Consider the following 15,317-nt stretch of genomic DNA (forward strand, 5'->3'; position numbering starts at 1 on the left):
TTTTTATTGGGTTTATTTTAGTGTGTATGTGTAAGAATTAATCCCAACATAACCTCCAACCCCTACTCATGAACCATTAATGGTCCATGTGAAACAATTTTTAATTTTTGATATGGTTTACTAATGTGGTTGGACACCAGCAAAACATTGAGACCTGATATGTTGTTTATACTTTGTAGGTCTGATACATTGTTTGCACCATAGGAGATGGGCTGACGGCAAGAATCTAATAGAGGGAAGGAGACAAACATCCCTACTGATGACTTTGTTCAGCATTGTGGGTGACCTTTTTGATTAGCACCTTATAGATGGTTAGAGGCTAATAGGATGGAATTGGATGACCTTTTCTGAGTTTTTCCGCTTGGGGATAGAATTATCAAAGTATGGGTAATTTTCCCAAGAATTTCCCCTTATTCAAAAACCGCCCAAAGCAAATTAGGTTACATAAATAGGAGACCTTTTATGGGTGACCTCTTGGATTGCCTTGTCTTCCATGGTTTTCAAAACTGGACCGGACGGTCGGATCAGAAAAGTTGGGAACCAGTTAGGTGACCAATTTCGTTTTTCCCCAAAATTGGAATTTCTCAAAAAACCATTGATTTTGGTCAGCAATCCACTGATCTGGATGGTTAATTGTTCAAACCGTTCAAACGGTTGACCGCTTTTTATTATTTTATTTTATTTTATTTTTTATCAGAATTGGCTGACTGTTTGACCCAATAACCAGACCCCTAACCAATTCGGTCTCCGGGTCAGTTTTAAAAACCATGCTATCTTCTATCCTCTCATCTGCTTCAACCCAACACCCCAAATCCCAAGCATACATTGAAGTATTGTCAATGTGATATTAGCCACCTAGAGTCACTTTTCAAAACAAAAAATAACATGTAAGGGATTTGAAGTTGTAACCTTCACATGATGTGAAGTAATTGGAGGACTATTTGTCCACATGGAAGATTCCTGGGTTGCTATATGCCTCTAATCAACTTGATTAGCAAACCCTTACCAAGTGTTTCTCCACAACTAAAGGTTTTGCCAGATGAGTCACTTATCAAAGAAATCCAAATGACCTAGGAATCTTAAACATGTGACACCCTCCCTACCTCTATTCATTGCACCGCTTCCAACTAAAGGTCCCTCCCATGACTAGCAGCTTATCTTGGGGCAATTTTTCAGTTCAAAATTTGAAACTTTCAACAGCTAATACTACTGAAGAAAGCTCCAATTAATGATTACCATATGGCTTTCTGGGTAATTTAGTGTTGGTAAAAGGGTAGGCTGTTTAGTATTGGTAAATTTAGTATTGGGTAAGTAAACTTTCAACAGCTAATACCACTGAAGAAAGCTCCATGTGACAGAAATTGAAATTGAGCGCGAATATTTTTGCACTGAACATATTTGTTTAGTATTTGGTAAGTAAACTTTCAACAGTGCAAGGTTTTGCACTGAACATATTTGTATTTTGTACTCTTCCCAAATGGAGCCCGAATCTTTTTATGCAATACAACAGATAAGCTCCGGTGATAAAATTGAAACTTAGTCAATTCTTGCCAAATTTTAAAAAGAATGGTCTGCTGTACCAGTTATAGGTCTGTCAACAAGTCAGGCCTTGGCCTGGGTTTACCTTAAACCTTCCAGCCCAAGCATATAGCATAAAAACTTTTAACCCATTTGCTAGCTCAGCAGGACATGCACGGGCTTGGGTAGATGTAAAATGTTAGTCCCAAGCCAGGGTAAGCATGCTAGATTGTGCATTTCCTTATGGGAAGTTTGGTCAAATAAACACAGCCAGATTATCCTGACAAGTTACTTTGAATTTGGTGCATTTCCTATGTAATGAAAACAAGTGGTGTCATTCACCAGGTGTATTTGTACCATTAAGGAGAAATGCCATTTCAGCATATACCACAAGGTTAAAGTGTGGTTTATTATTACTATTCTTTTAATTTTCTTTATTTTGATAACTGATGCCATTTCATTAAAAGGAACAGAGGCCAGGAGCACTACAATAAGTGGCTGGTCAAAGGACAGTACAATCTCAGGACCAAACCAAAACCACTCAGCAACAGAGAAAAAGGAGAAACAGTTACAAATTACAGCCTGGTCCAGGACAACCCCAGTCGGACCTGAGTAACTAAGGATAATGATACCTTGAATGTCTCTCACCACACCTACTCCAGACAAACCCGGATTGCCCAAACAGCACCCATCAAACTCTGATCTTTCGGAATTTCCATCCCCAGTCAGACCTGAGTAACAGGCTTTCACAGTTTCATTCACACCATAAATAGACTAGTAGCAAAGGCTTCAAAGCCAATTAGATTACACAAAACTGCCCAAAGCATCTGGCACTGGAGCTGCTCCCTCTGCGATCAAAAAGTTGAAATTGTACCCCATTTCTCATGTCGAGTCCAAAAATGTTCTGCATAATTAGCAAAGATTCAGACACCATATACTCGTTTTTTTTTTTTTTTTTCTTTTTTTATAATTGACATCAAAAGGGGTTCAGTTGGTGAAGTTGATCAGTCCTTAAGTGGGTGAACTCTGTAAAGCTTAATTGTGATGTTAAAAGTTCTGTACTTCTGTACGGACAAGTTGTTAGACGGAGACTTAAAATACTTCATACTGATAACATGTGTTTTATTATCTCTATAACAAACATCATTAAGTTGAGGGTCTGTGTTTAGTCTAATCCAAGCTATATGTATCAAAGGACATCCAGTTCCAGCTTATCTGATAATCTTTTATAATGAAGAGGGTTTCTTATTAGTTATTATGATGAAGCCTTGGAGTTTTCACATGGTCGGGAAAGGATGGTGAACCTGATTTAGCAGTGTATCTGATAATCTGATTATCTGATAATCCAAGCTATATGTATCAAAGGACATCCAGTTCCAGTGTATTTGATAATCTGCCAATTCCATGGCTGATAGTTTGCTTTCTCAGGAGAATGAAGAGCCTAGTTATGGGGAAACTGAGATCCCATTCTCTTTTGTTATACATTTTTTGAAAAAACTATAAGCCAAAATCTATGAAAAAATGAATCTTTGTTTAAAAAGTGCACTCACTAGCATGGTCTTATTGCCTATCTTGAGATGTTGGTTGGTATCCTCCATCTAAACTTGTGCCAAAACACCAGTTTTGCAAATCTATAACATTTCCCTACAACAAAGAAGAAAATGTTGAATAATTTGAAAAAGAGAACTCATTTTATCTTCAGAACTTTTTATATTTAACTCCATACATACCTGGCTTGTTTGTTGTTGAAATGTGCTTGAAACATGTAGCAAGGGGCTACATGCCCCTTGCGTGTGAGATCATGAAATGGGACTATGAATTCTGTTAGTGTCCCCTTTCTTTTCTGAATTATCAACATCACTTAGCTGACAAGATCCTAGTTGACTGCCATGTTGTAGATAATGCATCCGAATCATCTTTGATATTAAGTGAATGAGCAGTCTGTGCATCAGCTGAAACATCCGCTTTTATTATTTTCTCAACTCCAATACAGATCTTTTCGAACACCTTCAATGCAAACTAGAAAGCTTTTTCATTTTCTGCAGCCCGATTAGATATGTCTCATGAAACCCTCACTAGTTTAGTTGCCCTCATAGTATATCCACGGTTAGGATCAAGATTAATTGCACAACCATGATAGTTTATTGCAGTCCCATCTTTTGCATCTCTTGTCCATCATTTTAAGATGTATTGGGATGGAAGATGCATTACCCTATTTTCATAAAGCACCTTCAATGCATGACAACAAAGCAGCCCCACGAACTCAAAATTTCTACAACTACATGAAACTGATAAATCCAATGATGAAAATAATACAACATGAACCTTTTTTTTGCCATACATGCTTATAGTGGTCTTGACCCCTTCATCAACCTCAACTTTGTTGTCTACAAAGCAAAGCACAGAGTTGTGGTACTCCTTCTGAAATTCTCTGAAAACTGTAGGGGCATAAACCATAACAGCTTATTAAAAAACCGATAACTGTATACTCAAATGGGGTTTGCTATAAATCATCTTGAAATCCATCTCTAATTCCTTTTGGTATTTATCTCTCACAACCCTTTCAAAGTGTTCCAAGAATCGAGATATATTCAGTGGTGATTTCAAATAACCCCTCAACAAACTATTCATGCTTTCATTCCTTTGAGTGCTCTTCATGTTACTAGCAAAGTGGTTTCTCCCATAAACCAATGCCCACTTCTTTTTTACTTCAAATAACCCTTTCAACCATGTATTTTCTTTCAAACCATACTGACAAAGCATTTCTTCCCAAGCCTTTAGAAATTCATCATTTTCTTCGTAGTCATATATCAAATTGCCGAAATCATTCTCAAATGTCTTAGAAACACGAAATAGATGGGACAACTGTTTAACCGCATTCTGACAAATGTGGAAGATACAGAGGCGATTAGCCTCCAAGAAAACATATTGAATGACCTTTGCCATTGCTGCACATTGACCCGTTAAGATTGTTATTGGTTTTTTGCCACCCATTTCATTCAAGAATGCTTCAAAAACCCACTTAAATGATTCAGCAATCTCATCGTACATTAATGCAGCACCGAATATTACTGTTTGCCTATGGTGATTAATACCAACAAACAGTGCAAATGGCTAATGATCTCGATTGGTTCTGAAGGTGGTATCAAAGCAGATTACATCACCAAAAAGTGATAATCAACTACCATTCTTGCATCAGCCCAAACGACATTTGTAATCTGATCTTCAGAATCAAGTTGTATGGAGTGGAATGATGAGGAGTTCTCCATCTGCAACTTTTCAAAAAATTTTAAAATGACTCCTGCATATCCCATCTCCATATCTTTTTGCGTCCTTGTCTGCAGATAATTGCAATAATCAAAATGAGTGAATCCCAGATTCTCAACAGCTCCAACTTCATTGGCCATATACTCCATAGTGGCTTTTGGTGTTACCCCAGACTTGTCTGCAAGAATAGCCTGAGAAGTTTTGGCCACCATCTTTCTCTTATGTGACCTTAACATGTATGTCTTACTTGGAGTTACAACCACATGATTGTGTTGCTTCTCCAAACGAATAATGCTATATTGACCACTTTCTTTCAACCCAACAAGCATGTGTGCTTGACATCCAATTCTTGTGCTATCACGATAGTATTTCACACCATCTCATGGTTTGGGATTGCGAAAACCCTGAGCAGGACAACAAAAGGTCTTGTCTTTTATTACCCCACTCTTTGTTTTATGTTCTTTGCCCTTCCGAGTGCTAAACCCCACTCTTCTAGCATATTCATTGTAAAAAAAAATATGCATCATCTAAGTTTTCAAACATCATTCCCAACCTTGGTTCTTCTATTGTTTTGTCTACCTCCTTATCATTTCCATCACCAAACACCAACTTACGTGCAACATGGCAATCAATATTTGAAAGAATTTCATCTTCACTGTGAAGCCTACTACAATCTTCATCTTGAGTACCCATTCTAAGATTTCTAAAAGGAGGAAAATTATATAAGATGATAGAATTAATCATTCACATCAGCTAAAAACAAGTCTACTCTTTCTGATGAATTAATCATGCACATCAACAACTCATGAGATGGACTAGGAGTTTACCATATAAAACTCAAAATGAAAGATGAATACAGAAATTCACTTATAAAGTGTTTGAAAAAAAAAAAACTCAGCTGTTAGATAACATTTAGGTCATACAGAAATACAGATCACTTTTAGATTTGTAGTAAACTTTCCTTGACTCCAAATTCCAAAACATTGACCCAAACAAAATCTCTTTAAGATTTGCAGCCGTTACACTTTTTAAATGTTTCTAGTACTTCCTACCATGGCTGCTTGGTAATAGAATGCAGTTAAAACATCAGTCTGATAATGTTGAATCCAAAGCTGCCCAACGTTCCTATTCAAAGCAACTAGGGGAAGTATCTGGATGAACTAATTGCTTTAACCTCCATTTTTTTAATGCTTGGTTTGGTACTCTTCTAGTGTTTCTGTAGTTGGGTATATGGGGCCCAGAATAGCTTCATTGCTAATTGCCTTTGCAATTGTAAGACATTGTCATAAAAACTTGGAAAGAAACATATTGCATATTTGCATTATTGGATCCAAATCCTAACAAATCTAAAATTTCATTTCTTTAATATGGGTAAAAATGGTTAATAATGGTACAAGTATTGCTGTCTTTTGGTTGAAGGGTAACAAGACAGGGGTATGGAGATTCAAATATGTTTTTAGAGAGATAGAGTTCCTAGTGTCTGATATGAATTGCTCAATTACTTGAGCACCTCCTCTTCCAAGTTCAAACAACCATAAAAGTAACAAGCTCCTTTACTTAACCCAATCCTGATGGAGACAAAGAAGATTTGTACAACCACCCTAACTAAATGGTGAATTTGAGAACCCTTTTCCCACTTTGTCCTTACAAACAGGGGTAGAGTGCCCATCGTTTGGAGTTGGGGGACCTTTGGACCAACCAAATTTATGAAGTTTGATAGAAGAAAAGGAACGAAGAGTAGGTGGAACTTTTTCATTGCTTGGATATTAAGAGAAAATAACACGGAAGAGAAAGCAACGGTCATACCTGTTCGTCCTTCAGATCGGACCTACCACGGGAGAAGACGAAGAAGAAGAAGAGGATGCTGTGGTCGCCGGCCCTACCACCGGAGCTACTTGTCGAAGAAGAAGAGAAGAATAAGAATGGAGAGAAGAAGAAAAGAAGAGGAGAAGAAGAAGAGAAGAGGAGAAGAAGAACACTGGTTCTCCTTGTCGCCGCCGATGGAGGAGGGGTTCGGTGGAAGGAGCTCTCCAGGGAAAAAGAAAATCAAAAAGAGGGTTAAGACCCTTTTTGTCGCGACCGGTTCGTGTCCGCACGAACCGGTTCGGGGCCGATTGAATCGACCAGACCACGTTAACGTTGGCCTGGTCGACGTGTCCATCTCCCATTCGCAGGTGCACGCGTCCAGTGCACCCGCGGGTGCACAGAACGCGGAATCGATGTCTTCTGAGTTCTGTCTTTGATTGATTACTTCATCTCTCTCTCAGGACTCGTATATCACGGCCTCGATTAGCCTGAGGGACTAGGCTTGTCTGCGCATTTGCATATTTGAAGGAGATTACTCATTAGATAGAACTAGATACAGCGAGAAGCAGTATTTTCTTTGCTTTATTTTTGACATTTGTATCTGAATCCACAACTGGAAGATCGTCTGTCTTTTCGGAACTGCTGGGTAACAAAATTTTGTTTAGTTCAAAGATGAAGATGGTCTAATTTTTGGGTTGAATTGCGTTGTAAAGAATGAGATTGAAAAGAAATAATGTGATGTTGGTTAAATTTTGTTAGAAGAGAAGACCAACTAATGACTTGCATTGCAAGCATATTTTCTGTTTCATTCTTTGATCAAAGCTTTTTCCCCTCTTAGGGTTGTAGAAATGGTCGACTAATGACATATTGAGGAAAAAAAATGAAGAGTTCGTTGAAGCGTTGGGAGCTTTTGCTTCTCTCCTTGTATGCCTTTGCATTCTACATTGTTATCATCTGTCGATCTCTGCAACTCTCTCATGGTAGTCTATTTGTCAAACTCTTTTCATTTTTTTAAATTTTACTTATTTTATTTATTTTCGTTTTTGCAATAATTTTGCATTCTGCATTTTTTGTTATGCGTATTCTTAATTGATAAGTCTTTCATTTTGTGTGCTCATCGTAGAACATTTTCGTAGGCTATCCGGTTTGCGGCGTGGATGGATCACATATCGGCTGAATGTATCTTTTATAGCTCATATTCCCACCGAATATTACTTGTTATTTTTAATACTATTTTTATGACTGTCTCTCATTGATAGATTGAATCCATGATTGATACTTAGTTTCTTATGATATTCAACTAGATTTTCTATTAGTTGAACATTTCCTTGGAATTTTGCTATATAGAACTAACTTTTATTCTTTATCTTTAATATGAAAATATGCTTTTTCGTATATCTTATTTTTGCCCTTTGCAACTAAATATTATTAATCATCAGTTTTCTTTTTGGATAAGTAACAGGGATTTCATTAATATATAATCTTAATTACAAATTTACATTCTAATTTTAGAGAGGCTGAAACTTCTCCCCACTGTACTATTAGTCATCATTGGTGATGCATTCTTATTCTATATTCTCTGTACATTAACATATTAGATGTTTTTTTTTTTGATCAATCACTAACATATTAGATGTTTTTTTTTTTTCTTCGATGAATCACTAAAATATTAGATGCTGATTTACATATTTCTGTTGAAGCATGTTTTTTTTTTTTGATACAATAGGGAGAAACAAAGGAAAAACAAAATCAATGAAACAAGAAAATTACATGAAGGAGAAACTAAAATGAGGCATGATGCTTGGTAAAATGACCCCAAGCGTAAAAAAACAAATGTATTGAAGCGCTTGGTCTTCAAGGTTAGTATCAGACACATTCAATACATGACCTAAGCTTGCCAATCGATCCGCTGCAAAATTTGCTTCCCTTAAAGCATGAGAATAGGAGATGACGAGGTCAAAGCGATTGCGAACATGGGGGAATTCATCGATGAAGTTTTTGATGTTCCAAGGAGGCGCTACTCGATCGCGAAGACATTCTATGATAATAACTGAATCTCCTTCTATACTGAATTTGTGTTGAGGAAATTTAGCTGCAACTTTATGGGCTTCAAGGGCTGCCCAAGCCTCAGCCTCATTAATGAGCAAACTCCTATATCCTTCTATAATAAGTGGCCCCTATTGCACATCTACCATCTGGATTTCTGGATGCATCAAAATTAATTTTCATTAAGCCATTGCTAGGACAGTTCCATTTAATTAAACTTTCATCGCTTCCTTTTGGTTTATTGGACGAGATAGGATGGCAACTACTTATGTACTCTTCACAGTCCCGCTTAGATTTTTCAGTGACCTGGTCAATTGTAAGGACTATATTATTGAAAATTTTATTATTTTGCCTCTTCCAGATATTCCACATAAGCATACTTGCTTTCTCCAGGACAAACTTCTCATTAAAGTTGAAAGGGGAGTTATAATTCTCTCCTACCAATCCACAATACTCTCAGCTAATGAGGGTATAGGGGTAGTGTCACAATATTTTAACCAGATTTGCCTCACTTCAGCACAGTTGTGGAGGAGATGTTTTAGGTCTTCTTCATTTCCACAAAAAGGGTAATCCGCTACATCAATAAGCCCTAAATTCTTTAGTCTTTGTCTTGTTAGTAGTTTGTTATTCAACACTTAGTAAAGGAAATAGTGTAATTTTGTAGGGCTTTTTAATTTCCAAATTTTACCAAGTCTTTTGATTCTGTTATTGGCATTTGAGTTTCCTTGCAGGCCGATTTAATGAAGTATTCACCATTTGGGTTGTGCTTCCAAATCACTCTATCCTCCTCATCCCTCGATAAAATAGGAATAGCACGGATTTAGTCCCATTGTTGAGGGCTGACTTTATCAATAATCTTTTCTTGATTCCATGCCTTTGATTCAGTGATGAACTCACTAACTTTGCATTGCTGTTCTGTCTGATGGTATGTGTCTTCATTTGCTAAGGCTTTATCACCCATCCACACATCTGTCCAGAAATTTATAGATTTCCCATTTTCTAGTTTCCAACCAACTCCTTTTTTAAGGACCTCTTTAAATTGGAGAACACTCCTTCAAGCCCAAGAAATTGATTTCTTTGGTTTAATTTGTCAAAAGTCTTGGCTATAACTTTCATTATGCCAAGTGCTATAACTTTCTTGTGGTTCATGCACTGAAGAAAAGTCTGGAACTGCTGCACTTTTTTGATGTCTTATCCTGCAATTGCATTCAGTCTGTGACAGGTGCCCTACTAGTTTGGTGACTTTGGTCTCATATGCATGGGCATTTACAGACAATTAATACTTGTGACAGAATGAATTGAAGTGCAAGATAAGTGCAGAAAAAAGTGTAGTGCATTGCAACTCAAAAGGAGCAAATATGAGTGATGATGCAATTAGGATTAAGTATGAGTTTAGTAATTGGTAATTTAACAAATTTCTTTTCTGGTATGCATGCTATTCTTTTTTTTTAAATTAATAACTGCTGATTTTTTACTTTGTTTGTTAAGATTAGGAGAAGTGAGACAAAAGTTATGATGGTTTTACTTAATGAGTAGAAAAGGTACATCATGATCTAACATGAAGAAAGCTAGCCTTCTACCCGCTATATCATTCAAACTTTTATATTTGATTTACCAAATCCCTGAATAGCATATTTCTGTTAACCAGAAGCTTGGCTAATCTATCAACCATGTTGTTTGCAAACCTAGGAGTCCATGCAAAGAGACAGAATGGTTCAGCTGACAATGATTGTATTTCCCTTGGATATATCTTAATCTCTGTGCCCCAGTTTCTTCACCTTCAGCCAATCTATAACCACCTTGGAAACACACTTATGCTACTCTATTCTTGAATTTGCCGATTTAGCTATAAAGTTGGATGTAGGTTGTTTTCTCTTTTCTTGGGTGATTTTTGATCACCTTTTGTACTCTTGATGTACCTCTTTTTCTACTAAATGAATTTTCTTTTTGATATTACTACCAAAAAAATTGCCGATTTTTCCAGTTTAAGACCTGTCAAAATAGCCATTATATCTTCTGTTGCTGAGTCCCCATGTCTAGTGGACCTGAAAAAACTGATATTATGCTTCCGGCTTTATTAGGGGTGCAACTTGGGAAGGCTTCGGTTGAACTTTTGTCAAAATTTGAATGGGCTTTCCTGAGCAGTGTAAAATGCTATCTCTGGCCGAGCCCAAACCTAGCAGTGTAAAATGCTAATTCAGGCCAGCCTGGGATGCAACACTAAGATGCATCTGTGACTACTCCTCCACTTCTATTTTCTTTTCTGGTATGCATGCTATTATCTAAAAAGAAATTTTATATTAGGAGATCAACAGTTTCATGTTAAAGCCTAAAAAATGGTTGTTACATAATGTTGTTCCCAAATATTTAGGATCTTGGATTGGGTGAATTGAATCTCAATGTTAAAGCCTCAATGTAGCTCAATGCAATTTGAAATTGTAGGGGTTAGCTATATACTGTACAGATAATGAGTTTAAGATGCTCTAGCCTTGATTTTTTTTTTTTTGTAAAATATTAAATGCACAAAATGTCTACGTAGGTTCCTCTTTGCCTGATATTAATTAATTCTTGTAGGATCTTTCTGATGCTCAATGGAGAAACTTCCGTGGAAACTTACCTGTTCTTACTGTTGTTATGGCGATTTTCACCATGGTTGCAAATACTTTGAAGATGAAGTGTTCTTTAAAAGAGAGGGGGATGTCAATCATTTGGTTATTTATTTCCTTGTGCTATTTGTCATATTTACATGGAGCTTGGTATGTATCTTAACCATATAGACAATTGAGACATCATATTTTTGAATGCACAAAAATTTGCATGCAATAACAAAGTGCTTTCTTTTCATATTGAGTGAATATGGCCTCTTGTTCAAACTTGCATGTTGTTTCCTAACTTCTCATTTCTTTAACTTACAGCATAATATTCATCCTATCAATCGCTTCAGTTAACTTTCTTCTGGTAAAGGTGCGTTTACTGTAAGTTTTGAATGCACAAAAACTTGCATAAAATAATAAAGTTAGTCTTTTCATATTGAGTGAACATGGCAAATATTCTATGCTGATTTGTATCAAGTAACATCAGGAACTTGCAAGTAACTTTGCAACTTTTTAGGAATCTGTAATTCTATTGAAGGCTTAGAAGTTAAGTGCATGGAAAAGATGTCCAGTACTCCTTTTGATTCAAGTTTGGGACTATGTACTTGACTGGTCAAATATTTCTATTTTTAGAAGGTGAATGCTTCATGTGAACATACAGTTAAAATTTGACAGTCCCCAAATTCTTGACATATCTCAATATCTATGTATAATGAATATCTCAACCTTGACTTGGTTCAATTTTAATTATGTTCTCTTTTTTCTTCAATTGTGATTACTCTGTGAATAAGGTGTACATTTTCTAGATTTGATCATATGAGAAGTTTTTGTGAAAATATCTAATTACTACGTTATAAAGAACCAGTCAAACTCATCTATTTCCATGATTATGTCCTTCAGACCTAGTTTCTGAAGTATATTCAGGAAAATACATCTATTATCACACTGAATACCGATAAAATATACTATTCTATGTTCCTTGGCTGGAGTGTCATCAGAGAATTGGTCTTTTTTTTGATAATTAAAAAGGATCAATTTCATTAATAAAAACTAGTGCAGTTACAAGTTTCCTTTGGAGAGGCACGAGCTGCGTCCTCTCCTACCAGTAGGAATAAAGACAAAAGATAGAAGACAGATTCAGTCTACAATTGAGCCCAATACAAACTTTCCCTATTTACCCCTTGCTTTGCAAGACCATCAGCCATAGAGTTTGCTGACCTCCCCACCCATTGTATTCTTACAGTCAAGCTTCTTATTAGGCAGTTGAACTTTTTAATTTCATTCTTAAAACACCACACAACAGATTCCGGATTTTGTAGCCAGCCCACTACTACCTTGGAGTCCCCTTCTATTATCATCTGATCCACACCTATCTGCACTGCTAATTGTACTCCCTGGATAGCAGCAGCAAGTTCTGCCCTAGTAGAGTTTCCAACTCCTATGGGTCCTGAGAAAATAAGGACCACATTCCCACTCTCATTCCTTAGTACCCCTCCCACCCCTGACGGACCAGGATTACCAAGACTGCTCCCATCGAAATTCAGCTTCAAGAATCTTTCAGGAGGGGGTTCCCAAGCCATGCTTACTTTAGTTTTTCTGGATGAGCAATTAGCCACTGCTAACCAATTCCTCCACACATCATTGAATGAGAATTGATGGAATAAATCCAGTGATTTTAGCCATAAGATCACCCTATTTAGAATGCAGTCCTTCATCTCTTCTGGGCTTCTCTCATTCTCTTGGAAAATTCTGGCATTCCGTTCTTCCCACACAGACCAAATGAGCGCTGCTTTTGCACACCTCCACATAATTCTTCCTCTTCTGTGCCGCCAAGGGAAGAAAGCAGGGTCAAAGAAGAAGCTTGCATCTGCTGGCCTAACCAACCTGCACCCAAACAATGAGAAGAGCCACTCCCATAACTATGCAGTAAATGAACAAGATATTAGCATATGGTTACAGTCCTCACCATGTGACCTGCAAAGAATACACCAGGAAGGTGAGAGGTAGAGAAAAGGTTTTTTCTTTTGTAGAATGTCAAAGGTGTTTATTTTCCTATAATACACTTCCCAACAAAAAGCCATAACCTTAGGGGGAAAGGCTGGTTGGGGGTAGACTGAGTAAAAAAAGAACTGCATGAAAATGATCCACTCCGCTGAGGTGTCCAAATCCGAGTGTCATGTTTAGAAGGGTCCAAACATACTGTATCAAGTAGACTTAGCAGATTTGTGAGAGACACAATTTCCTCTTCCCTTAAACCTCTACGGAACCCAAAGTCCCAGTATGGTGCTAATGGGTTATTCATAATGGAAAAAAACTTTGACACAACATGCTTTTTGTACCTAGAAACATAGAACAAAGAAGGGAAAAGGTCCTTCAATGGAACCTCTCCCATCCAAGTATCCTCCCAAAATAGGACTGAGTTACCATTGCAAACATCATACCTCATAAAACTGAGGAAATGAGGAAGAATGTCATGAATAGCTTTCCAAGATGTTGCCAAGGTTGCCTGCCATGATACTCTAGCATCCCATCCGTTTTCTGAGCAGCCATGAATACTACCCACCACCTCATGCCAAAGTCTCTCTCTCTCCACTGGCCACCTCCATAGCCACTTCCTTAGCAATGCTTTATTTTTTTAAATCAAATTCCCTATCCCCAAACCCCCTTCCTCTTTATTCTTACAAACCACCTCCCATTTTATCAAGTCATCCTTTTTACTCTCCCTTGGCTCCCACAGAAAGTCTCTCATCAACTTCTCTAGCTTCTTAGCTTCCTTAGGTGGTATCCTAAATACAGATAGGAAATAGGTTGGTAAGTTAGCAAGTGTGGCTCTTATCAACGTGATTCTACCCCCCAAGGATAAGTAGTTTTTCCTCCACGAAGTTAACTTCTTTTGGAACCTCTCTACCACTAGACATCAAAAGCTACTCTCCCTAGGGTTTGCCCCTAACGGAAGCCCCAAGTAGGTCATAGGCCAGGACGAGATAGAACAACCTAAACTTCTTGCTATAAACTCCACCTCCTTATCCTCCAAGTTAACACCAGCTACACAACTCTTTTCAAAGTTGACACTCAAATTTGACAACCTCTCAAAGCTTCTAACCAATTCCTTGAGGTTCCTCACTCTTTCAATATCATCCCTGTCACAGAAAATCAGAATATCATCTGCAAATTGGAGATGGGTGATCGGAATACCATCCCTCCCTATTCTCCACCCTTTAATCACATCTTCTCTATCAGCCTTTGAGATCATTCTACTAAGCACTTTTGCTATTAGAGTGAAGAGGAAGGGTGATAGAGGGTCCCCTTGCCTGATACCTCTACAAGCTGGGAAGAAATCCTTCACCATTCCATTAACCAAGATGGAGTAATGGCAGGAACTGATACATCCATAAATCAAACTACACCACTTATTCCCGAATCCACATTTTCTCAATACCTCTACCAAAAAGTGCCAGTCCACCAAATCGTAGGCCTTTTCTAAATCCAACTTACAAACAAAGCCTTTTCTTTTAGATCTTCTCATATCCTCCACGCATTCATTAGCAATTAGGATCTGATATGCTATCTGTCTCCCTTGTACAAAGGCTCCTTGTGCTTGGCTTATTAAGGATGGGAGAATTGCTTTAAGCCTCAAAGACAACACCTTAGCTAGGATTTTGTAAATGCTAGTTACCAAACTAATTGGCCTAAAGCCCTTGGGTTGGATAGCATCTGATTTCTTAGGGATTAAGGCCAAGAAAGTGGCATTGACTCCCGGACTTACTATATGATTCTCTAAAAATTCCTCAACAGCAGCACAAAAATCTTCTTTCGAGATGTCCCAACAATCTTGGTAGAAAGCCATAGTAAATCCGTCAGGACCTGGCGCCTTGGATCTATCCATCATAAACATTGCCCCCCTAATCTCCTCTTCAATGTTCCTTTCTAATCACCTTGCTTTTTCTTCCTCTAATCTCGGCAATTCCAAACCATCCAAAGGTACCCTCTCATTCAAAGACCTACTATAGATGGATTTAAAATGATCTACAAAGGTCCTGGCTATATCCTCTTGGTTGGTGACTGGTGCCCTTCTATTTCTAGTCT

The 15,317-nt window shown here is 37.6% G+C and overlaps 1 protein-coding gene and 1 pseudogene across 5 annotated transcripts in view; one reads left to right on the forward strand and one right to left on the reverse strand.

The window, feature by feature from the left end:
• Nucleotides 1–1,946: 1,946 nt before the first annotated feature.
• LOC148846460 (protein FAR1-RELATED SEQUENCE 5-like) lies at nt 1,947–6,729 on the reverse strand (annotated as a pseudogene). The gene is made up of 4 exons (XR_016102198.1): nt 6,592–6,729; nt 3,249–5,488; nt 3,069–3,162; nt 1,947–2,422 (listed from the first exon to the last, which is right to left on the reverse strand). The product of XR_016102198.1 is annotated as a protein FAR1-RELATED SEQUENCE 5-like (transcript).
• A 291-nt stretch (nt 6,730–7,020) lies between these two features.
• Nucleotides 7,021–15,317, forward strand: part of LOC148846461 (MBOAT (membrane bound O-acyl transferase) family protein) — a 97,296-nt gene continuing 88,999 nt past the window's right edge. The window contains exons 1-5 of one of the 4 annotated variants that reach the window (XM_088954764.1): nt 7,021–7,237; nt 7,430–7,571; nt 7,715–7,770; nt 11,212–11,393; nt 11,553–11,601. In XM_088954764.1, coding sequence (XP_088810890.1) covers nt 7,472–7,571; nt 7,715–7,770; nt 11,212–11,393; nt 11,553–11,601 — 387 coding nt within the window. In that variant the 5' untranslated portion in view covers nt 7,021–7,237; nt 7,430–7,471. The remainder of the gene's footprint in view (nt 7,238–7,429; nt 7,572–7,714; nt 7,771–11,211; nt 11,394–11,552; nt 11,602–15,317) is intronic. The other 3 variants (XM_088954767.1, XM_088954766.1, XM_088954768.1) reach the window with 3 other exon arrangements.

Source organism: Nelumbo lutea, chromosome 7 (genome assembly GCF_056320005.1).
Source record: "Nelumbo lutea isolate HS-2025 chromosome 7, American lotus-T2T, whole genome shotgun sequence".
NCBI lineage: Eukaryota > Viridiplantae > Streptophyta > Magnoliopsida > Proteales > Nelumbonaceae > Nelumbo > Nelumbo lutea.